This window comes from Pollicipes pollicipes, unplaced genomic scaffold (genome assembly GCF_011947565.3).
Source record: "Pollicipes pollicipes isolate AB1234 unplaced genomic scaffold, Ppol_2.1 Scaffold_6686;HRSCAF=7923_pilon_pilon_pilon, whole genome shotgun sequence".
Taxonomy (NCBI): Eukaryota; Metazoa; Arthropoda; class Thecostraca; order Pollicipedomorpha; family Pollicipedidae; genus Pollicipes; species Pollicipes pollicipes.
The window spans coordinates 6,672,684-6,697,799 of NW_023596921.1; the positions used below are offsets into that span (position 1 = coordinate 6,672,684).

General features: G+C 55.5%; 1 protein-coding gene across 1 annotated transcript; it reads right to left on the reverse strand.

Annotated features, from left to right (window-relative positions):
• Nucleotides 1–8,380: 8,380 nt before the first annotated feature.
• On the reverse strand, nucleotides 8,381–24,316 carry LOC119107373 (ankyrin repeat domain-containing protein 50). Its single transcript, XM_037230806.1, has 6 exons — nucleotides 24,009–24,316; nucleotides 12,697–13,449; nucleotides 10,517–12,225; nucleotides 8,811–10,148; nucleotides 8,651–8,708; nucleotides 8,381–8,617 (listed from the first exon to the last, which is right to left on the reverse strand). Exons 2-6 carry the CDS (start codon nucleotides 13,330–13,332, stop codon nucleotides 8,381–8,383), a joined length of 3,978 nt encoding a protein of 1,325 aa, XP_037086701.1. The 5' UTR covers nucleotides 13,333–13,449; nucleotides 24,009–24,316.
• Between the last annotated feature and the right edge of the window lie 800 nt (nucleotides 24,317–25,116).

Sequence of the window (25,116 nt, forward strand, 5' to 3'; positions counted from 1 at the left end):
GGTTCGGGGGTCATAGCTTTATAAGAACATATTGTAATGGCCTTACGGCGGTGCCGGCCTCGGGCCCGCCGCTGGTGTGTCTGGGATCTGCCGATGCTTCTGTTCTGGCGTCCAGCTTTCTGGAACAGATGATGTTCGTGGTAGTGTCGACTCACTTAGCACATCACATCACCCACGGAATGAGTGAAAGAGCGATTCATACGCTAATGGCCGCAGGAGCGTAGGAACTTCGAAACGGTGCGTAGAAGCTTTTGACCCGTGTCTTGTCCTGCAGTATGATGTCGCACTACAGGAATAATAACGAAGGGCCTGTGGCAAATTTTCCCAATAAGGTACTGTCGTATCATCACAAATTTGATGTCCTTCTCCGTCCATGTAACTTGTCACACATCTGGGTGTTTCTGCTGTTGCGAGACCAGCATCTTTGAGGACATGCTCTTTCGGGCGGCGTGGCGGACGCAGTTCAGCACGTGCAGCTTACGTAGGTTGGTTTTTCTGCTGCGTGTGGGAAAAGGAGACTCATGATGCGGCTTGAAGGTGTTTCAGAACCCCTGCTGCTGGCGTCCTCGAACGTCCCCACTCGTCCTCACCGGCGACGCTGTGCTTTTGCTATCAGGATCTCAGATATGCCATCCCGCTGTATGACCTGGAGATGCATCCATATTTCTTCTACGAGGTGTTTGGAGACGTGGTCTGTTTTCTGTGATATTAAAACGGACGTGTTTGCGCCGACGAACATGCTGGGAGGAAGCTCTGTCCCCCGTTTCGTAACGTGTCGCTACCAGTAGGCGCAAATAAATACCGCCTTGTCGAGACGCTTGCTTACCCTGGGGACATTAACCGACCGGGCTGCCCGATCAGCAGTCTTGCTGGCCAAAGAGCGCTGCACACACCAGCTGTCCGAACGCGCTCGCTGGGGTTCGCGTATGCTTCCCCTTCTTATCAGCGCAGTACAGCTTTGGGGTGTTTACAATGACGGCTCTATGCGTCTCTCGTGGGGGGGGGGGGGGGGGGGGAAGGGGGAGGGCGTGCGCTTCTTAGGCAGCACGATGACCGCACCCATGCGGAGACTTCCGCGCGATGCCTTCGGACGGAGCCATGTTCTGTCGGTGTCGCTGGCGCTCGACGCATCACCCACCCCATGCTGCAGTCACCACAACAAAAAGCTGATCTGGCAGGGCTGGGCACGACGCCAGGCTCTCGGCGGACCTTTTGGCTAGCCATTACGATGTTGAAGTGTGATGCGTTTCTTGTACTTCGTTTGCGTGGTGTCTGAAATCGGCTTGCTGTGCAGTTGTTCGTTGTAGACCGAAGATCTCGAAGTATTTTCATGGATTTGTACGCCTTTTCGCAGAGTGATGTGGTTATGGGACTACACGGAGGTTATGGCCTCATGCCCCGAATTCAGATGGTGTGACTTTTTTATCACTATGCTTTCCTTGGTGCTTGTCCTGTGTCATTTGCTTCATTTCCATACGAGATGCATGTGCTGCTGGTTTTTTAACCATGATTGGCACCGTATTGTCATTTTCACCACGCGACGCCTTCGCGGCTGTGGAAGGCGACGGCCAAGCTCTTGAACGTTCACGCGATATGCCTGACGAATAAACGAGTGGGTCGTTTGGAAACTTTTGTTCTTCGAATGGCTGCATAATGCTGAATCTGAAGAAGGTTGCGTTTAGGCGTTTACAGCTCTCGTGGGGCGGACGCGGATGTAAATCACTGCCGATGAGTAAAGTCGCTCTCTTACTCACGATTCTAGTCAAATCGTTTCCAACGACCCATCCAGCAACCAGAATGTAAAACCATGCCGCGGAGCTGGGAAGAGTGGGCTCTATGAATTAAGATGTCAACGGTTCGGGTTGAATTTGACTTGCGGGATTGCGATGACCGCGCTGCAAAAGTTAGCACTCCATGCGTATCTTGTTAGAAATGAGGCCGAACGCGGTACACTGCAGGCCCTGCTTGAGTGCGCATGGAGAGTGATATGTTTGCGTGTATGGCCTCCTTCTTCATAATGGGGCCTCATGGCGCATAATGGGAGCCTCTTAGTACACATGGGGGCCTCCTGGTATATAGCGTGCCCCCACTAGCTCATAGCGGGAACCTTGCAGTTCATAACGGGGCCAAGGTCATACCGGGGGGGGGGGGGGGGGACGGGGACCTAGTTCGAAATAGGTCTCCAAGTTTAAAACGGGACCTCCTAGTTCATCCAAGGAACCTCCTTGTTAAAACGGGGCCTCCAAGTTCATCAAGGGGTCTCTTAGCTCATAACGGCGGTCTCCCAAGCCGGCACATGGTCCCCTTAACACAAAGTTAGACCTGATGTAGAAAATGTGTCTTGGTCGCTAAAGGCGGTGTCATGAGCCAGGAAGCAGCCAATTTATGCAGAAAAACCTTTCTGAGGCCGGGTTAATAGCCTCTAGCTGAACTGTCGGACCTCCTTGGCCTGAATTTTGGTAATGCACGTAAGCCACAAAGCTTTTGTTAGGCAAAAGCGGGCGGATTGAACGCCAACGTAGATCAAAATATGAGGTTCAAAATTTGCATTGATAGGTCTAAGCCTTGCCCGCCTTGGGAGGTCCGTCTTTCTTTAGAATCCACCAGGGAAAAAGATATGAAATAGATTGGGACAGATTGGGCCGCTGCCACTACCGATGCGTTGTGTGCCAGGGACCTGGATACCACACAAAAGCTCTGTTGGTAATTCCTCGTGCAAAGTGCAACGTCGTGCCAGGGAAACCGTGGGGATGTGTCCGGCACAAGGATAATGGAAACGGACCCCCCGAAGCAAACGTTTCGAAAATTAGCCGGTCGGTACCGCCTCATGGTCGGGAACAGCGTCGCGCAGCTGCGTGTTCAGTCGAGAGTGCGTGTTGGCCCGATGGTGATACGCGTCAGCTGTGTTATCGCCTCACTGAACGAGGACACAGACCTGGGGAACAACCTCAGCTAAGGTGCACGAAGCAACCGCGGTGCACTTCCTAGACGGAAAGCATGCTGCGTATGCATCATCCCCCACGCTTTCCAGTCTTTAGTTACTCGCTCACTCCTGTCTGCCTCCGACACCCCGCAGACATCCCATGCAGTTCCGTCTTGCCACAACTGTCAGAAATGTTTTAGTGAGGCGCAGACACTTGTATAAGTCCATGCTTATGGTGTAAAGAGGGCGTCAATTAGTTGTTTGTGCAATCTGTAGGGATATTTGAACTCCGCAAGCAATGCTTGTTACGATTTTCTGGCCCCAAAATAAAGCGTAAGACCTAATGCACACTGCATGCGCCGCATGCGCCCCGCCCGCAGGCACGGTTGTCGATTTGTATTCTTTTGTGAGGGCTCTGCCCCCCCCCCCTCATTGTTGGCTTGGCCCCCCAATGTTTTTGGCGGGAGTACCACAAAAAACGTGGGTAAAAGATAATCATATCTCAAAGACTCTCTTCTTGGATCTTTCTGCGTAATGGCGTCTCGTACCACTCTTATAATGATTGTTTTCACCATAAGATACAAATCGTAATAGCTGGGCGAATAAACGATGCAATAAACTGCACATGCCTAGCGCCATAAGACACGCAATGATTTGTGAGGTTAAAGCGAAAAACTCTGGAATGTGGGGATGGCCGAGTCCTTAATGGCTAACCCCGTCCCCGTCTCTCATAGCCAAAATGCGTGCTGCCTCCCATGACCGCCAAAGAAGGGCGCCATCGGCGCCCTAAGGTGGCCTCTGAAAAGGCGCCTTCACGTGCCGATCAGAGATGTGTGCGTCCAGTGCCTGCTCTCTGGATCCAACCCCGCATGATTTCTATACGGCTTAAGTACTTTTATACATTATGCAAAGATTAAAAACATGCGTTACGTAAATCCAAATACAGTGGGCTAAATCCGGTGAGAAAAATGGGGAGGTGTAGGTTGTCGGGCCTTTGTTTCGCCCCCCCCCCCCCCCCCATAGTTTACAAAAATTGACACCCCTGCCTGCAGAAACAAGGTCGGTAGCCAGCGCGCACAGCAATGTGTCATGTGGAATCAGGCCCATTTCTTCTGCAGTACGTGCAGTGGTGAGCTGCAAGGGCACTCTGATGATGTCAAGCAGATGCAGACGTGCACATTCTGGCGTACTTTGCGATGCTGTCACTTCTGTTCAGGACTCGTGCACCGTTAACAGCAAGCAACGCGATAACAAGTCGGTCACGGGAGGTGTAATAAGCTCGCCTTCCTGTCACTCGGCACATGCATTCGAAAAGTCAAGTTGGCAGAAGGCCAGAACTGTCATTGCCACCACATCATCGATGGGCCAGGACAGCTGAGGCAGCTTGACCGGGCTTTGCTTCCGAACGTGCTGCGACGACCGGCCGTGCCTGGCCGGGATGTCCGCTGTCCGAGTGCTGCCTAGCCGGCAAAGGTGGCCTGGTGACATCGCCGACATGTCCGCTGTTGGACCAGTACCTACCCAGCAGATGTGGCCCAGTGACCGGCGGCCCGCGCCTCGCCGAGGTGTCTGTCGCACCGGTACCTGGCCAGCAGACGTGGCCCAGTGACCGCCGGACGGCCGTGCAGACTCGCTGCTGGCCGCCCGTTGAGCCGCTCTCTCCGGTCGCAGGCCAGTCCAGTTCCGGTTCGTTGACCGTTGCAAAGTGAGGCTCGGAACGGACCAGGAGCGGACCGTCCCAGTCCCGTCCGTGCGGTGCCCCGTACAGAAGCTCCGCGGTGTCGCGCCTACCATGGACACGCTGTCGGCTCTCGTGGCTGTGGCGCCGCCCGGCCTCACCACGCTCACTACCCTCATGGTCAGCGGCCTGCTGCTCGGCTCCATCTACTGGGTCTCTGACGACAGCCACAGCCAGCCGTACGCACTGCAGGGTGGTTACCAGCGTCGTGCCGGGTCGCCCGACTACGAGCAGCGCGGTGATCTGCTGCGAGGGGAAGATCCAGGCGGGCTTGCCAGCCCGGACCCCGGCTGGGACAGACTTCAGCTGGGGCCAGCGGAGGAGAGCAGAGGACACCGAGGTCCAGACTCGCAGCACGCCGGACGTCAGCAGCGGTCCGGGCTCACCGATAGCTTACGCGCAGAGGACAGGCGGCCGAAGCCAGTGAGCCTCAAAGCGTGGGACCAGAAATCGTGGCATCCAATGACGTATGAAGAGGCACGGCAACAGGGCCAAGGGTCAGAAGAGAGGACCGGGCGGCACGTGCCTGACAAAGACGGCGGTGCGCACTGAATGTCTGCGGGGTGTTGTGGATCTGCTTCGCGGCGCCCAGTGTGGTACGTGCTCGTGGCCTGAGCTCGCTGGGAGGCAAGTGTGACGAGCTCACCAAACGGGGGCTGCTGACATTGTCGCCGACTCCGAGCCTTTCACTGGCAGTGTGATCAGCTGGTCATGTCGGATGCGTTTCCATCTCTCGATGATGGTCTTCTTGACCAGAGTGAGCCGCTCCACCGCAGTTGCGCCGTTTGTGATAGATCTCCCGCCAAACAGACCATGTGACGGAATGATGATACAAACTAATGCCTCAACAAGATGAAGGCGGGTTAGCACAATGTTTCTTCCCTTTTAAACTTGTTTAGTCCCCAAGGACGAACAGCATTTCTCCTCCACGTAATCCACAAAACCTCATCTACAAAGTCATAGGCATTCTTACCTCCTGCTGTGAGCAGGTTAACAGAATCACGTGATACAAGAAACGTTCTGCACAGCGACTGAGCCCGGGCAACACAAATCCAAGCTCAGAATTAACTTCCGGTTCCTCCTTCCACGCCCAAACACCCCATGCCGGTGGAAATGCTGCTGCAGTTTTGCGTCACTAATACACATTTTCGGCCCAGAGCATGACTGTGCATGTGCCATCATTTAGCTAGCGCTTGCATGTCGGCGCTAAATTGAGTCCTGGATGGTTAGGTTTCTTAAAATCAGATGCAGTTTGGCTACATTATGCCTTCAGACTGTCGTATTCTTCTTCGGGAATACAAGGGCGTCGTATGGAATCCGAGGGCTTAAGGACGCCTGGCTTAGTCAATATACTATTAGGAATATACTGACGTGAAACCCCCTCGATCAGTTTATCATAGTGAGTCCGGTCCGATGTGGCGCCTGTACCGATGCTAACAAACGTCCAACTTAGCGGCAGATGTCCGATACCACTCAACATCCACAAGAAAAGAAGCCACGTGTATCAAACATGTACTTAAGTGGGCACAAACGATAGCCTAGGCGGCTGCTTGTCGAGGAGAAACCAGGACAAGAGCGCTGCGCCGGAGAAGTTATGTTTACGGCGGCGCGAACAACTATGTTGGGTGAAAAAGCATATGACTCGTTATAAGCGTTACATTCGGCTGCGGCTTCATACACCCACGTCCCCGACCAGTCACTCCGGCGCTATGTACAGACCGCGCAGATCTGGTGTGACATGTATTAAGCGGCTTAAGCGTCCCGTGCAGACGGATCCATCCGTCCGTGTGGGTCTAGGCAGTGCAGGTTAAGGGCACAACACAGTTCAGTATTGCTAGTCGGGGGCCAGACACCTTCTAGGTTACTATTGGAGGAGCATCACTATTGGTCGTGGAGGGGGGCCAGGTGTGTGTGTGTGGGGGGGGGGGGGGGGGGCAGCTACGGCCCACCCCTGCTGAACGCTACCCCCACCTCATCCAGACAGGCGGCGGCGCCCTGACGTACTGCACCAGCCAGCTCACCAGCTACAGCGCAGTCGTACGAAACTCATTAGGCGAACGGAACAAAACTAGCCGATACGGTCGGATGACGTCTAGTTATCACTGACACCTATGTTGTAGGACTAGAAACATAGAGACCGCGATTCTCGTATACGTACGACTACACGCACCCATAGATTCAAACCCATAGAAACACACAGATGACGTAAAAACACATAGCACCTGCGCCGGCACACAAGCTTCGCGTGCAGTGCAGGCCTCATTAATGGGTGAATATGGAGAAAACAAGGGAGCGACCCGTTTTCTCGAATAATTATCTAACGAGACATCCCAGCCCGGGAGACACAGTAGTTGGCCGGTGGCGCGCGGGGAGCGGGTACGGGCATGGCTGTCGAGGCTCCGGGCTGCCCACTGGGTCCGGGGGCGTGTCAGTCCCCTGCCAGCGACGCGCGCCGCTGCAGCTGGGCGACGGCGACGGCTGAGCCGTCCAAGGCATCCAGCATTGACAGCAGCCAGGCCGCCTGGTGGGCAGACAGTGATACACTGCCGTCAGACAACAGCGCAACCACCAGACAGCAGGCGGCAAAACACGGCTGAGGCGAACACACACACTATCTGGCGCAATAGACGCTTTTGGCAGAATGCAACGTCGCAGGGATGGAACACGGGACAAAGCTGAAGACCTTAAACAGACGATGACGTCACGCACACACTCACGCGGGGCACAAGTATAAACAAATCATCCGTGACGATGTCAAGCCTACAAGTCCAACTGGCGGCACACTCTGCAGCAGAGTCCAACGATGTGCAGCATCAGTGAATGCACTCTAAAGAGGACGACTTAAGCCTACACACAAACCGGAAAAAATCCGAGAACGAAGAAACTTCACCATGTTCTTGTAATCGGACGGCTCCAAACACGACACTTCGTACAAAAATATTGCAGGTTAGTCAAAATAACAAGCATCACCACGAGATATCACACATGCACATTTACACTTATTACGCCTATTCCCAAACATCGGATGCCCCATCCGCCAGAGCTGCAACCTGCTCGTCAGTTTCTGTCTGGCAGTAATACTATCCAGAAGAATGCAACGAATAACACCAAACCATGCTGCAGCGATGCAAGGTTACAAATACCGTCATCTGTTGTTTCGCACGACTGAGTCAAATCCAGCGATCAGAACATTCCAAATAATTACGTCGCGCCACCGCAAAACCTTTTCCACAAATCGTCCCTCTTTTGGAAAGTGCTGGGCCCCAGTGGTGCGGCGCGTACCAAGCCTGCAAACCATCACCACACAGCCGACGGCCCGAGACACGACACAGCCGGCGGCCCGAGACACCACACAGCCGGCGCCCAACACCACACAGCCGTCAGCCCGGGGCACCACACAGCCGGCGCCCAACACCACACAGCCGGCGGCCCGAGGCACCACACAGCCGGCGGCCCGAGGCACCATACAGCCTGCGGCCCGAGACACCACACAGCCAGCGGCCCGAGACACCATACAGCCGGCGGCCCTAGACACCATACAGCCGTCGGCCCGAGACAAGACACAGCCGTCGGCCCGAGACACCGCACGGCCGGCGGCCCGAGACACGACACAGCCGGCGGCCCGAGACCAGCCGTCGGTCCGAGACAACACGCGGCCGTCGGGCAGAGACGCTCGCGCCAGCTCGCTGCGCGGGAGGGGGCCGCTTACCAGCAGGCCACTATAGCGGCGTCTCGCGGCGCACGTGGAAGCCGTTCGAGCCGTCGGCGCCGAGCACCGCTGGCCGCGGCTTGGTGGGCGTGGCCACGCGGGAGCGCAGTCCCAGGCCGGCCTTCAGACCGGAGTTGGCCGCCGCCACGAGACCACGGCGAGGCCTGCTCTCGACCGATGCCGACTTAGTGCCCAGAATAATGCGCATGTGCTCGTTCTGGTTGAAGGTGAAGGGGACGGAGGCGGACTGGCGGCCGGGCGGCCGGACGGCGGCGGCGGCCGGCGCGGGCCGCGAGTCGCGCGGGTCGGCGTAGATGAGCGGCAGGTGGGCGTGCGGACTGGCCGGGGCCGAGCGGCGCTCGCCGGCCGGACTGTGCGCCGCCGGGTCGGCCTCGGCCGCGGCCGCACGCCGGCCGCGCCGCCGACACTGCTGCAGCTGCTGCGTGAAGGAAAGGCTGCCGCCGGCCTGCACAGCGCCCGACGGCGACGGCGACACGTCCAGCGCCGGCTGCGACGTCTGCGACGACTTGCCCGTGGAGCTGGTCAGGTTGCTGCTCGACTTGGAGTGCGAGTTGTTACACAGCGACACATACGACTGGTGCTTCTCGAAGGTGGAGGAGGGCGAGCCTGTCGGCGACGAGCCGCACAGTACAGCGCTGCTCGGCTTCGTCTCGGCCGTCGACGACGAGTTCATCGAGGTGCTGCTGTTGCTCGCGTGACAGGGCGGCAGCGGCGGCGGCGCCGCCGCGCCCGTGGCGCCGTACTCCTCCAACAGCCGCACTACCTGTTCGTGGCGGCCCTTAAGTGCTACCTTCAGAGCACTGCGGCCGTGCACGTCCGAGTGATTCGGGTCGGCGAAGTGGTCGAGCAGCACGCGCACGCACTCCAAGTGGCCCTCCTGGGAGGCAATGCAGAGCGCCGTGGCGCCCTGGCTGCACGTGTGGTCGACGGTGGCGCCGTGCGCCAGAAGCGCGCGCACCGCGGCCGGCCGACCTTGCCAGGCGGCGCCGATCAGCGGCGTGCGGCGCTCAGCGTCGACGGCGTCCGGGTCGGCGCCGCGCTGCAGCAGCAGGCGCACCATCTCCTGGTGGCCCTGCCAGGCGCTCACGTGCAGCGCCGTGCGCCCCTCCAGGTCGCGGCTCTCCACGTCAGCGCCGCTCTCCAGCAGGAAGGCGGCCATCGAGACGCGGTTGTCGAGCGCCAGCAGGTAAAGCGTGCTCCGGCCGTCCATGTCCCGATAGCTGGGGTCGGCACCGTTGCACACCAGGTAGTGCACCACGTCCTTGTGGCGCTCGAGCGCGGCCATGCGCAGCGCCGTCTTGCCGTCGTGCGAGCGCAGGTTGACGTCGGCGCCCCGCTCCACCAGCGCCGCCAAGGCCGACACATGGCCCTCCTGCGCCGCCAGAATCAGCGCGTGCTTGCCGTCGTTGTCCACGTCGTTGACCTTGGCCCCAGCGTCGAGCAGCGCGTCCAGCACGTCTGCCTGGCCCTCGTAGGCGGCGTAGTGGAGCGGGGTCCACCCGCAGTTGTCGCGGTGCGCCTCGTCCAGACCGCGGTCCAGCAGCAGTCGGACCGTCTCCAGGCAGCCCTGCGCAGCGGCCACGCTCAGCACTGTGCGCCCCTCCGGGTCGATGCTGTCGCAGTAGCAGCCCCAAAACAGCAGCACTCGCACCACCTGGTGGTGACCCATGGAGGCGGCGGCGAACAGCGCGCACCGCCCGGCCGCGTCCGTGTGGTCCACGTCTGCATCTGCCTCCAGCAGAAGCTCACACACGTCCCTGGAACGGGGCATAGGTCAGCAGTGTTGGAACTCCAGCGCTTTCCATGAAATTCAACTCTGATAAAATTCATCCTCTGAATTTCATTCCAGAAAAAGTGAGCCCAAGAGCCTATCCATGCACAAACCGCGCACACATGATCCACACTAAGCCAGGAGTATCAAACACACACACGCCGCATTCACTGAGATGGTCCTGTGGTGTAGATGGAGTTGCCTGTATGCCTTGAAGCACCACAGCCACATCTCGACATAGTACGCACACTAAAGCTCACATGTCGCAGCGCGGTTCAAATGGCGGCGGTCGAGCACCGGTGGGGCCTGACCTCAGCGCCGCGTCCCTACGTGCCTGCCGGCGTCCGAACCAACCTGTGCCCCTCGAAGGCTGCCACCAGCAGCGGCGTCATGCCCTCCTTGTCCTGGTGGTTGACGTCGGCGCCGCGCTCCAGCAGCAGCGCCACCACGCGGCCGGCGCCCTCGCAGGCGGGCACGCAGAGCGCTGCTACGCTGAGCGCCGTCCGGCCGTCGGCGTCGGCATGGTTGATGTCGGCGCCGCCGTCCAACAGCCGCTGCACGATCTCCACGTGGCCCATGTAAGCGGCGGCGATGAGGGCCGTGCGGCCCTCGCGGTCGTCGCCATTAACGGCGGCGCCGGCGGCCAGCAGGGCCGACACGATGTCGTCGTGTCCGGCCCAAGCGGCGGCGCGCAACGCCGTCCTCCGCTCGGCGTCCACGCTGTCGACGGCGGCACCGGCCGTCAGCAGCAGCTGCACGGTAGGTGTGTGGCCGGCCCATGCGGCGGAGCGCAGCGGCGTCCACCCGTCGGCGTCCGGACGGTCGGCGTCACAGCCCGCCTCCAGCAGGGTGCTCACCACGTCGGCGTGGCCATGCCGCGCGGCCACGGTGAGCGGCGACTGGCCGGCGTCGTCGACGCACTCGCAGGAGACGCGCCGCCGCCGCAGCAGCAGCGTCACCAGGCTGCTGTCGCCCTGCTGCGCGGCCGACAGCAGCAGCGCCTCCTCGGCCGCGCCGTCGGCCGGCTCGCCCTCCGTCAGGTACATCTGCAGCAGCTGGCCGTCGTCGTCCGGCTCCGGCTCCGGACTGGGCTCGGCCGCCAGCCCTGACACCAGCTCCAGTCCCGGCTCCGACACCGACTCCAACACCGACTCCAGCCCGCGCTCCGACCCTAACGCCGACTCTAGTCCGGGCTCCGAGGCCGAGTCGGCTTCGGAACCGTGTCCGGGCCCTGCCCTTGGCTCCGGCTCGACACTGGCCTGTCGGCTGTCGGAGGCGTGGCAGACGGGCGCCGGCTCGGCGCCGGCCTCCTCCAGCAGCTGCAGCGCCGCCGCGTCGTCCGGCTGGCCGTCCTGCAGGCACGTTTCCACCTCAGCGCCCGACCAGAGCAGCAGCAGAGGCAGCGGCGCCGGCCGCGGCGGCTCGGCCGACATGCGCACAAGGTGGACCGCCAGCTGCTGCACCTCGTCAGGCGCCAGCTGGCGGGCGCGCCGCAGCAGCCAGGCGGCCAGCATGCCGTGGCCCACGTCCCGCCGACAGAGGAACCGCTGCGTGCAGTACTTGACATCGGTGAGCCACTCGGCGTAGCTGTGGTGGAAGAGCAGCTTGGCGCCATCCGGCGTGATCACGGTGAGACGCGCCAGCACGGCCAGCCGGCGCTCGAAGTCGTCACGCGTCACGGCCGTGTGCTTCAGGCGCACGCACTCGAAGATGGTCTGCTCCGACACCGGCCGCAGGGCGGCCAGCAGCACGTTCAGCACCGGCAGCGCCTTGTGGAAGTGTTTCTTGGTGAAGAGCCGCTGGCTGAGCCATAAGTAGAGGCCGTTGAGCGTGCCCGGGATCTCGCGCACCTCGCGCAGCAGGATGAAGCCCTCGGCCACGCCGTTGAGCACCTTCTCCAGGTACAGAAGGCAACCGTTGCTCTTGATATGCAGCTGGTTGAGCATCTCGGCCGTTTCGTTGCTGAGGTGTTGTCGCAGCGCCGGCTCCCGCTCGAGCCGGCTCAGGATGTACTGCTGCAGGTCCGTCACCACATTCGCCTTCCGCAGATCGTCCAACACGATCTGAAAACGGAAACGCGGGAAGGTTAGCGTGGCAACAGTGCGTGCGATGGACGCGTATCAGCGCATACTCCCTCCAATGGCTTCCAAACGAGCCATCTCAAAATGCAGCTTAACCCTCGTCCACAGAGGACTGCCAGGCCTTTCGTCCGCGCCTCTGACACGACTGACCTACATGACTCCAGACTCCTGAACAGGACCAAGCCGGATATCGAGACTGAAGAGGCTGATCCCGGAAGGCGTTGCAGCGCAGGTGCTCAAAACCAGTTAGCGCATCACGACAGCGGAGAATCAGCAGAGAAATGTGCCCATCCCAAGAGAGAATGAGCTTTCGAAGAGGGTACCAAGATCTATGGTCGCAGATGCGGCGCCCCAGTTGTACTGCCCTAAGTATAGAGCGCTGGAGTGCCGAATCGCGCGGTTTTTATCCACCCCGCATTTGTGCTCTGTGCCAGCGCTAGCAGCGACGCCCACCTTCCTGAAGCCGGCGAAAAGGCGCGTAACCTCGCGGCTGTGGCGGCGTGCCGTGACCACAAGCAACAGCCAGCGCGGCAGCAGGTGCTGGTGGCTGGCCAGCAGCTCGGCCAGGCTGCGGCTGCCGGACCGGCCACCGCCGCCGCCCACCGCCTGGTGCGTATCGTCCACGGCGTCGACCAGCAGCAGCAGCGGCTGGGCCGGCTCGTCCAGCTCCAGCAGTGGGAAGAGCACGGCGCGCCGCAGTGCCTCGTCCGGCTGACGGTCGCAGAACACGGGCGTCAGCACCTCCTGCACGTCCGGGTCGCGCAGCTTCTCGGCGTAGCCGGGCAGCAGGGGCGAGCGCGAGAGCTGCTCCACGAGCCGGCCGATGAAGCCGGCCATGCGCAGCGAGGCGGCATCGTCGGCGCGGCAGAAGTGGTGACCCAGCAAGCGGGCGTGCAGCGAGAGCTGGCGGCCGGTGGCGGCAGTCGGCCGCACCAGCTCGCTACAGAGCGCCGACTTGCCGGAGCCGATGCCGCCCACCACCAGCGCTCCGCCCAGCTTGCTCTGCTTGTGCTGCAGACATTGCGCGATCTTGGTGAACGCCCACTGGCGGCAGAAAAAGGGCTTGCCCTCCAGCAGCGAGTGCGACATGGTCTGACCGCCCGGCTGGCTGGTGGGTGTGTGTCACTGGCAGCTGGCGGCGGGCCGAAAGGTGGCAGCGATGGAGCACCAGCCGGCCATCGCTCCGCCCAGACCAGCCGGCAATGTCTGCAACAACACGACGACACCCGATAAACATACGCGGCAGGGCAGCACCCGAGCAGGATACACACCGGGACAGCACCCGAGCAGGATACATAACAGGACAGCACACGAGCAGGATACATAACAGGGCAGCACCAGACCAGAAGGCACAACAGGGTGGCACCGGATCAGGAGAAACAACAGGACAGAGAAGCAGCTGGACAGTCAACCCAGTCAACACCCGCCAGTTCTGACGTCCTGCGGTTTGTAACATCTCCCTTGACTCAGCACAGTGCATCCCGTTTCGAGCCCGTCTCGACGCTATGCTCGGTGCCCTGCGCGAGGGTTCAACATGAGGCACCCGTGCTGGAGATTTCTCATTGCTGTGTATGCTTGCTGTCATAGAACAGCTGCTACTGTTTGACCACTGGCGAAACTTTGCACCTCATTGGGGGCCTTACTCTCACCCCGCGTGTCTCAAAATCGTAAATTCCGGATCAAAATCATTCAGGCCAGCCACAAAAAACCGCTAAGCAACAAGGAAACTTCATGTTTTGGGGAAGACCAGCCTTTGTCCAAAGACTAAATGTCTATGAAGCCCTCGGACAATTTGTATGAAGCTCCGCGTCACCTTCTTATTCGAAACGACCTATTTTAATTGGTGTGATATATATATATATATATATATATATATATATATATATATATATATATATATATATATATATTCCCTTCGTTGGTTGCTTCATTGACTACACAGGTACTACATATCGTCTAGCGCGGTCGCTCAACCACTATGGCCGGGTCGCCATCTTTCGCGCCGGCTGCGAAGGAAACCAAAACACAACAGGGCTAGTCGAACGCACACCCCGTGGTTGAACCTAACCTAACCTAACCTAAGGCGTGCCAGTCCCGGGCTGTGACCTCCAACAATGACTCGTATTAGCCTAAAACGCTCGCCATGAACTTCGCATGTGAAGTTAGGTCTACCACTGTCCCGTACAAAACGTACCCGCGTTCTCGGAACACAGGAACCAAACCGCCACCAGATCTACCCGTCCAGTCATCGATAGCTTAAACTTGAGAGGCCAGCGGACAGCAGCCGGAGCGCGGCGCGTTGCACAGTCTCTGATCCCATCGCTGGCAACCAGGACCGAGAAAGGCTCGGCGGCGGTGCGAACACGGGGGACGGGCCCGCCCGGTGCCAGCGGGGCGCCGATGTCTGGCTCGGCGCCGGCACGTCTCCGCACCGGAAACGACGTCAGAGGGCGCCTCCAGCCGGGCGGACCAAACCGCCGCCAACTAACCACGCCACACACACCAGGCAGCGTCGGTTCGTTACGCCGCCGAGGTTCAGCGTTCCTGGCAGGCCACCCGACAGCCGCAGCTGCTGCGGCCGTCTCTCAAACCGCCGGTCGCTCTCTGATGCACACTGCATGCTGACTGGCGGGGTCGCGTCACCGGGCCCCAACACTACCGAACGGCACAGCGGCCGTACGACCGGGCGCCGCGCCGTTCCCAGCGGCCGAGGTCGGCCAGGCCGGTACCGGTCCCGCCGGACCGGCACACGGCCGCCGACATTGGCCCACTGAGCCGGCGCTGAATCACCGGTCGGGGCGCGGCGGTGACCGGCGCCCGGCCACCGGAGTCCGGCCGACGCCCCGCCAACAATGTCAAGCAGCGCCTGTCCTCTGACAAGGATGTGGTGATGGCCTCTCCACCAGAATTCAGTTAACAGCTGCACTCTGAACCCAATGGCACTGGGCTGAAGCGCATGCCACATATCGCCACCCACCGCGTCCCACAGAGGGTGAAAAATAATGCTTGCATGCGCCGGTAGTTCCTGGTTAGATTTCGTAAACAACCACGCGGACCAAATTTGCGATTTTGGGGGAAATCCGGTCAGTTTTCGCGTGTTTTGTTTTGGAATTGGCTAAAACCATGTTCCGGGTGTTACAGTCCCCTGCCTAAACCACGTCGTAACTTGGTGTTGGCTTCACAGGGTTGTGCACAGACTACCGATACATTCGTGAACTCGTGGCTTGTGAACTTTGAAATCAACGACCGCCGCGCCAAGATCCACAGTCATCAGCCGCGCTAGCTCCCGGTCGTCGGATCGATGGAAGACGCTTGTTCTTAGCCGTTTTCCGCACTGATAAAGACCGTTTCTTCTCCTGTCTGCCCTGCTTCCAACGCTACAGAAAAAATGCACGCTTCAATCCGGTCGTAGCTAAAGCGAATTTGAATGAAGCCTCTGTCATGGCGCCGGACAAGGTGGACTGGGCGACGCCTGGCTCCGAATGATGCCCCTGGTGCGATCGCCGGCGGCCGTCAGGCTTCAACTCAAGTCTTTCCTGGTGCGTTTTGGGGACACTCAACTCGGGTTCTTAACTTGGATGCAACACGAAAACAATACCTAAATAAACCAATGGAACTTGGACACAACGCGAAAACAATACCTAAATAAACCAATGGCAAACATCATCTCTCGTTTGAATCGCGCAAGCATGTGCATTTGGACGGAGAGCAACAACATACTGATGCTTCAGCGCGGGAGGCCAGGCGCCCCAAACCAGCGCATTTCCGGATATATCGCTGAATTTTCATCAAGGCCTTTACTTACGTATTCAACTTCTAGATCGTGAAAACCATTTCTAGACAACCCCGCATGTTTGGCCAGGCCCACAGCGGAGAAAGAATATATCGCGCGTCAGTGCACGATGCTATGAAACTATGACCAAATTCCGACCCCATTCAGGCTGGAGACTGCAACGCAAAAAGCGATTTCGGTAAGAAAACCTGTAAGACCGAACGGTAGGCGGTTTCAAAAGCCTGAAACTTCGTGAGGGTGCTTGGTACATGAAATCTAACCGGGCACCACCGGGCGCATGTCAATGCTATCTTTCACCTTCTGTAGTTTAAGGTCAAATGTCAAAGCTGACGTGTGCGTACGTGCGTACGTACGTGCGTGCGTGAGTGTGCGTGCGCGCGTGTGCGCGTGCGTGCGTGCGTAACTGTGCAGTGCGTGCGGCATGCAAAAGTAGCTTCGGGACATATGTTCAGCGCAACCATGGCCACCCTGACTGCGCCGGCAGCCCTATTACCTTATGTTTACCTTATGTTTACCTTATGGACAACAAGTTGGCTTGGTTTTCCGTTGACAGGCGTGCCGGCACTCATTTGACCAGACCAGGCCAGGACCCTGACTCGCCGCAAAGCTATAAGTCCATAAATCAGAGGTAGTTTTGCAACATTAGAATGACATGATTCTTCATGTTGATCTGTCGGTCACATACTTAGCACCGACTTCTTTCATCTCTCGCACACTTTCGAGCTGTAATCGTGTGCGCCATAATAACCCCTACGAACCTGAAAAATACGCATCCCTGTGTGCTCTTCTGTCTTGTATGCCTACTATATCTCCTTGTGCTAGCAGGGAGCGTAGTGACCTTGCAACTTTCTATTCCCAATTTGGGTGTTAATGTGCGGCTCTGCGCGCAGCGGTGGACAGGAGCGGGCACTCCTCGTTACCGGTTTGTGGGTGATGGAAGGTAAAAACAAGCTCAACAACACATGAAAATGCGTCATATACAGCAGTCATTGATGGAAGAAGCTTGCTACAGGCCACCGCCGTGACTTGCTGTCCCGGCAGAGTGTTTTCTCTCGGTACCACGGCGACCCAAATGTTCAACTTGAGCTCAACGTTCGGAGTCTATCCAACATGCCCAGCCCCACAATGACCATTCTCACTATCCACCACCAAACCTGGTAATAGAAGGGCGCATTCCGGCTACCCAGGCTGGCAGCATCATTTAAATTGCACCACATATTTTTAAAGCCCTGCGCACTTAAGTCAGAATTAACCACGCCCGGAAAGTATCCCTGAACATGTATACAATGAACACTTGAAAGCTATATTGCCTAGTTTACCACCACGTTTCTGATGAAGTTTAAATTTACTACCAACGTGCCAAGAACATTACTTTTCATGGCTACCTCTTCAAATCCTAATCCCAATAAACCCTCTTTTCTCCAGCAGCCGGCGCGGTTAACATCCTGGACAAAGTTTCGAGGCCAGAGGCCAAGATCTACTGCCTGCCAGCTCCCGTAATGTGCTGCCTCGTGAAGGCGGCTGGCCGGGCGCGGTGGCTGCCCTCAGCTCGGAGTCTGCTGAGGGCCGGCCGGGGCGCGCCCTGAAGTCAGCTGGGCGACTCGGGTCAGCCCCGGACCGGCAGCCCTGACGTCAGGTGGGCGGCTCGGGTCAGCCCTGACGTCAGCTGGGCGACTCGGGTCAGCCCCGGACCGGCAGCCCTGACGTCAGGTGGGCGGCTCGGGTCAGCCCCGGACCGGCAGCCCTGATGTCAGGTGGGCGGCCCAGGTCAGCCTCGGACCGGCAGCCCTGACGTCAGGTGGGCGGCTCGGGTCAGCCTCGGACCGGCAGCCCTGATGTCAGGTGGGCGGCCCAGGTCAGCCCCGGACCGGCAGCCCTGACGTCAGGTGGGCGGCTCGGGTCAGCCGGCGGTTGGCCGGTTACCGAGGACATACCGCCTCCGGCCAGGCGACGGCCGTGTACTAATCGTCCGTTTCCGGCGAAGGCCAGTTCCCACGCTGGCGCGTTAGTGAGGAGGCCGTGGCGGGCGAGCAGAGACGTGGTCGGACTGGCGGGAGGGAAACGCAGGAACGCTGCGTACACGCCGCGAGCAGACGCACCACAGCACGCGATCTCGCGCATTGTAAAACTCATTACAGGTCTTACTTCGATCACTTATCGCATCGTTTTACAACTTTAAGCATTCCCAAAGATCGAAACGAATCAGTTCACAAACGATTAAAACACACTTCGCACAATTCGCCTTCGAGATTAAAGGCGCGCAGGCGCGCTATGGTCTTTGGTATTTCCACGTAACTAATTGGGTGGTGATAACGACCGCCGCCATGAAGCGTGGATGCCCTACATGCAGTTGTTCTTACGTGACATGCCGGAGCGACCATTGATCTGTTACTGGTGGACGCAACTACCCGGGAACGCTATTCTCAGACGTACAAATAAAGAGCGACGGAGGCTGCGGGCCATGCCCCTGCCACTCTCTGCAAGGTTTGCTGCATTTGGGGACTAATGCAAAAAAGGACAGCTCAAGACGGATTTCAGCCCTCCACTTTTTTGCAAGTCCCCACGCCTCCAGTCGGTTTGCAAGCATTTATCTCGTCTTGAAGCCCGGGGCATCAGCATACAGCGGTCAGGCAGGACTGTTTAAGGTGCTGAAAATCCTGGCCGCATCCACATCGAGCGGTAGAGTTAGGGACACACCCCATGGTGAACGTTTGGTATTTGGGACTCGTAGACAACGCTGCCATTCGCGACGTTCCACCACGCAACCGGAAATGTGTCAGAACTGCGAAACGAATTCCCTTCACATTTCGCAGCACGTGCTCCGCAAGAATCAGGAGCGGCTAGTCCCCCGTGGAGAAAGGTGGTGGCGAGCGAGCCGGAACAACACTGACGATTTATGTGATGCAAGGGATGTTTGGACGCCATCCAGTGCCGAGTTACTGGCAACGCCCGGGCCCGATAGCACGTCCACGCGCGCTGAAATCCAGCCTCACCTCGTCTCACAACCCACTCACAATGGTGGGCTGTCCCGAATTGTCTCCCACGCAACGATTGTAACAGGGACAGGGGAAGGGGGGGGGGGGAGCGATCGCCGCCGGTCGGCCAGGGCACCAACCGAAGCGGCCGCCGGCGGTGGGAGTCTGTCCGCCGGAAGTCGGCGATCGAGGCTGGGAGCGGCACCCGGGCACCAGCCGGCTCCGATGCAGGGGGGCCCGCACCGCCGGCTGGCTCGGATCCATCACACCACTCGGCTGGTGTGGCGACTGCGTGGCGCCGCTCGCGTCACATCTGCTCTCGCCAGTAGTGTCCCACTACATCATAGTACTACTGGCATGTCAGCCTGACATTGACACCGTGCACCGGTACTGAGCGGGCAGGCTGCGCCGGCGACACGGCGCCCCGGTTCCCGCACGGTAGCCAGGTGACCAGGGGCCTCCGATGTCTCCCGTCGCGCACCTTCCATTCGTCGGACGGTGGCACCACCCTTCAGTATTGGACCACGTGTCATCCCTGGACAACGGTCCTGCACATGATCGGCCTCAGGGTCAACACGTTACTGTATTCCTGCGAAGACTACATGCATTCGATGAAGACATAAATATATCACATAACAGGCAGAATCGAGTTCGTTTTGGTTTCGCTTGTTTATGCCACTCACAGCTTCACGCACCTCACTTTTGCAATTATCAAAGCAAAACAGGAACTTTGGGCGCAAGCTCAATACAAGTCTGCACTTCGTTTTCAAGATTTCGTTTGAGCCCTTTGACTAGATAGATCTCTGAGACAAGGGTCGACAGAAGGCCTGAATAACCCTTTTACCGGATTTAACCCACCTTGTTTCAATGAAAGGCAGTGTATTTGTTCACTTTTAGTTTTTATTTATTACCATTCATTTTTGTATCATTTATAAAGGCATTTAACCTCAGCAACATGAGTCATTATGAAGGGCAAATGACAGTGTTAAGATGTGTAAAAACAATACCAACGCTGACCAAATTTATGCTGACCACCTTCGTGATGTGCCAAAACGTATGGTGGAGGTTTCGCCTTCCAGAACAACTGTTCATATATGGCCCGCAGAAAAGGGCTATTAAGTCGCTGGCTTGGTAATGTCAGCTCGGTTACAGGACAGCCAGGAGCCGTGCGGTTACATGGCGCGGTAAAGCTCCTTGCGTGCTATTCCGATAAGGGCCCGGAGCAGAATAAGTCCGTTGGAACTTCATTACAGTTATGAGATGCTAGAGTTATGAGATGTCACAGTTATGAGATGTTATAGTTATGAGATGGTAGTTCGGAGTGAAAGCGACAAACCATTTTCAGCAGTTTCCCATTCAAAATCTGTCCCAGCAAAATGCTCGTTTTCTGTTTGGTGTATTGTGTGTCCCATTTCACAGCTGAACCTGTATTTCGAACTAACGATGCCCCACCGAAACTAATATTCTGTTGTCCGTTTTTTTCAGTACAGCACAGAACTTCGGATTTCAAGTAAAACAATGTTAGTCTCATAGTCTTCCACGTGTAGCAGACACAACGTCGCTGGGCAAAGTCTTTACGAGACCTGTGAATCAGTGGTGTCAATGGTCTATCCAGGTTATGGGAAAAGGCGCCTGGAGCTACGTTTTGGCGGGGAAAAAAGCACGGCGTACCTGAAAGGGAATACCCCCCTCCCCCCATTATCTTAGGTCACCAATCATTTAAGGAATCATTTTGTAGTTGCGGGGATCAAGCTAACCCGCTGGATCCTCCAAGGTGACGCCACTATGCAGATAGATCACAGAAGATAGTCTTGGTATGTTGGTGAACTTCTACCTAACCTACGGTGGCATTCCAGCCAAAACATTGGGAGGGAGCAAGCCAACATCGGAGGGAAGGGGGACTCAACAGGGTGAGGTTAGGGCCCTCAAAAAAGAGCACAAATCGTCACCCACGCTCTGAACTGAATGCCAGCGCTAAGCAGTGCTTGTTGCGTGAGCACCGACCCCGCCGGGGACCGTGGAAGTCCGGGTGAACGGCAAATTGTGGTGCGAAACGAAAAAAGTGCCTCAATTATTGGCACGACCTATCCTGCCCTCTAATGCCACCTGAACTTAGGCGTGGCTGCTGCCACACGCCACGGGACATCCCAGTCAGAGGCGCACGGCGAGCACACAGAGCAAACCAAACCCAACCCACCACGCACGGGTGCATGGGCGGACGGACGCTCAAACCAAAAACGGTGTAATTTAACCTAGAAAACAATTAACACTGAGACCCTTTTATGCTTTGCCGACGCTAGAGCTGCCGTGGCACTACCCAGTGTTATTATAAGACTAATTGGTCCTGCTGTTTCACTACAGCATGCTTTTGAAATCTCCTCCAAATATGGAACACTCCCTTCACAAACGCCACGAATCTGGAGCCAATGTTAGCCCTAGAAAATTGCTCACAGCTGATGCTGCACCAAAACCTAGAAGTCAATGCACAGAAGCTAGAACTTTCGAAAGCTGAAGCTGAATGTGGCCTTGTCCCCACATCTAGTGATGAATATTGTTTTTCTCAAACATTTGCATGTGCTTCAGTGCATTGCTACTGATTTGAAAGTTGCTGGACACAGACAAGAACACTTTCATTTTGGTGGGCCAGACCCCATCCAGAAATGTTTTATCTTTGCATCAGGCCATGAGCTGAGACAGCTAGATTGCCAGACAATGTCAGATCTACACAAGCACATCCACATGAAGTCCCCCAAATCCAGCATGTTTTTGGACAAATACAATTATCCTTGGACTGAGGAATCTCATTTGGTGTTTATTTTGTTGATACCCAACACAGAGTAGTACACATGCATTTTTACAGGTTGCGTATGTCTTTGTGCATCCCTTTATTAGATGCTTTTCATTACAATGATTGAGGCTCAGGTGCCAGTTGAGAACCAAACCCATACCTCCCAAGTGGAAGTAAAGCATGCTCCTCACTGGCTCAGGTGCCAGTTGAGAACCAAACCCATACCTCCCAAGTGGAAGTAAAGCATGCTCCTCACTGGCTCAGGTGCCAGTTGAGAACCAAACCCATACCTCCCAAGTGGAAGTAAAGCATGCTCCTCACTCAGGCATTTCATCCCTGATGATACACTCCTCAAAACATCAGCACAAAGGACATTTGAACATGATAAAATATGTTTATGCCTGGACTGGTTCAAAAACATGTGATGCTTTCATCAAGAGCTACATGACCTGATTCAATGGTTGGTCCCAGCACTTCATGACAAGAGAGAGGCCTTTTCAGAGAAGTTTCTACCTTTCCATCACGAATTTGCAGAACCCTTAGCAGCATACCTGACTTACATGATATAAATAGATGCCTACCTATACATCATTTATTCATTCATAGACACAAATATATACACATATAAACATATACTATCTAATGCAAGCTGCAGACATGTAGTGTAAGTGGATATCAATCAATCCACACTTTGTGGTGGGAATCTAGGTCTTGAAAGAGAGCTAAAGATGTGGAGCTCATATCCCAAATTACTGCCAGTTCTCAGAATCTGGAAAATGCCATAGCAGTTATCTAAAGCACCACTGCAAACTTTCTACATACTGAAGAGATTTAACTGTTTTGAATCTTTTTCATTTGATGTTTGTAGTCTTCAGAACCACTGAACAATGTGGTGCACTTGGTGCAGCAATACATGTCTGGGCAGAGTTGCTGTTTGTTGTGGCTATCTTTCTAGACACTTTTGCAGCTTGCTGAGGTGTAGAGCTTTGTTAACATAAAATATACTTTATCTTTAATAACTTCCCTAGTTTGTCAAACAAACTTACTTTAGTGAACACTGTAGGCACAGTGGTCATTTATGACACTTCCTGAATAAGGCTGTCTTTATAAGACAGCAACTCCCAAAACATTTAATATATCATTGGTTATCATAACAGTGTTGTATCATGACATGACACATCATATCATCCTAACTTAAACTAAAATTACAAAACTGCCATGCTGACAGCCACCAACACACATGCAGCAATATTAGCTGACTAGCAAGTTGAGCTATGAGGAGTGTGCCAAAAAGTATTGTAGTGATTGCTACTGGCCAAAACAAATGATAGTTATTTACCAAACACAAATTCATGAAACTACCAATGACAAAAAAGCAAATATAATGGGCTGGATCACACACTGACCATTGCCAAGAGAATGACAGGTATGGCATATTCACATATTTTTGTCCATATTTTTGCTTTTATGGATATATGTTGCAATATATACCACACCTCAGTCCAAGACAAAGCCAGACTCAAGCACATGAGGCTGGCAAGAAAAGGACCTTCAGGATTTTACATACTAATTCTCAATAAGTGTTGGGTAGAGTAACATATTACAACTAATGTTTTTTATCTGTTTTGCATATTCTTGCATGATGATGATTTGGGCTTTGGGGCACACTGACTATGTTGGTCATATGGCACCCATAACCTACTTATATTCTTGCATACAGGTACTAATTTCATTACATGATCATACAATTATCTGATTTACTACACAAAGAACAAACTTAGCTGGGGCAGGTTTACATCAGAACAGCCTCACATTCCCCATACTCAAATGCTGAGATGACAGCACAGTCAAGTGGTGTTGGTGCGGCAGAGGTTACCAATGTTATTACATTGTTATCCAAAAGCAAAACCCTTAAGAACAACATCACATCATCAATTGGATATGAAAAAGCTTGTAAGCTACTGTCTTTTAAATTGTACTTACATTTGATGACTGAAATTCAACTATGAACCAACATTGGGAGCAAACATGCACATCAAAATGCTAGTTTACATTGCAAACTGGGCATGAAATGGGACTGCACTCCTCAGGCTTGTCATGGTGCCTGTCCCACACTGATGATATGCGTTGGGAACTGTGCACCAACACAATCAAAGAGGAATGCCACACCTACCTTTTCTTGACTTTCACATGCAAGTAGGTTACTTACCTTAAGTTATTGTCTTTCCATAAGTTGACAGCGATGTAAGTAGATCAAAATAGCTTTATCATTCAGATTGTCTAACTACTGCATACCTGAATGTCCAGAACTGCCAGTGGCAGGCCGCATTAATCCACACCTAAATTGGCATCCACTGTTCACAAAAGCAGCACGCCGAGCAGCCCCGAAAAATACTCATTCGTTCAACGTATTTAGCTTAAAACTGGAGACTGCTATACGGTGTATTTTCCACGGTCCAGCTCCTTTTCCCCGCTGGCTCCGGTCCCTTACTTTCGGTTCCCCACCCCACACATCCACACAACAAACTAAACTCCCATATCGATACGCACAAGGCCGTGTAAGGAGGACAGTATCGTCCAACGATTTTAGTTCTCATCTACTTAATGTTTCGTGACGTCATTGGGGAAAAAGACGACAGTGCAGATTCAGGACTGGGCTGGAGATGACAGAAAGTACTGACCAGAAAAAAATGGGATATGACAGAATAACGCACCACAAGGTGAGCGTGGGCTAAAGGAAATCCGCTAGCATAAATCGAGGAGCGTTATTTCCTATAGCCTTCCCCAATGACAACATGAACCTCAACTCGGCTCACGTGTGTCAAGACAGCCCACGCTCAGCCCAGGGTCTGCCCAAGCAAGCGGCCCCTTCAAAAACACTCGATATGTGATATGTACGATTTTGAAGGATCTGCATGAGTTGAACACATGGATACACTTCCATGCGCGGGGAACACAAGAGTTTGGCTTTTAATAGTTAGTTTTATAAAGATCACTTCCCCTCGGTCAATATTCACCAAATCAGGCACGTCATATATTCAAAACTATCGCCTTTATCCAATTTAGTGAGCGGTGTGTCAGGATTCTTCGAATAAGTCAGAAATTCAATATTAGAACAAAGCCAACTCTTCACCTCAGCCACGCTTCTGCCCACGCTGAGCCGACGGTCGGCTATAAGTGGCGGATTATTTTTAGGTAAACTTATGCCGGGTATGCGACAAATTTGTTTCCATGCATATTAGGCCGGGGATGTTAATATGATGCATATTAGTCGCCGCTGAAAAGACTCGGCATGACAGCCTGATTCCAAATCGGGG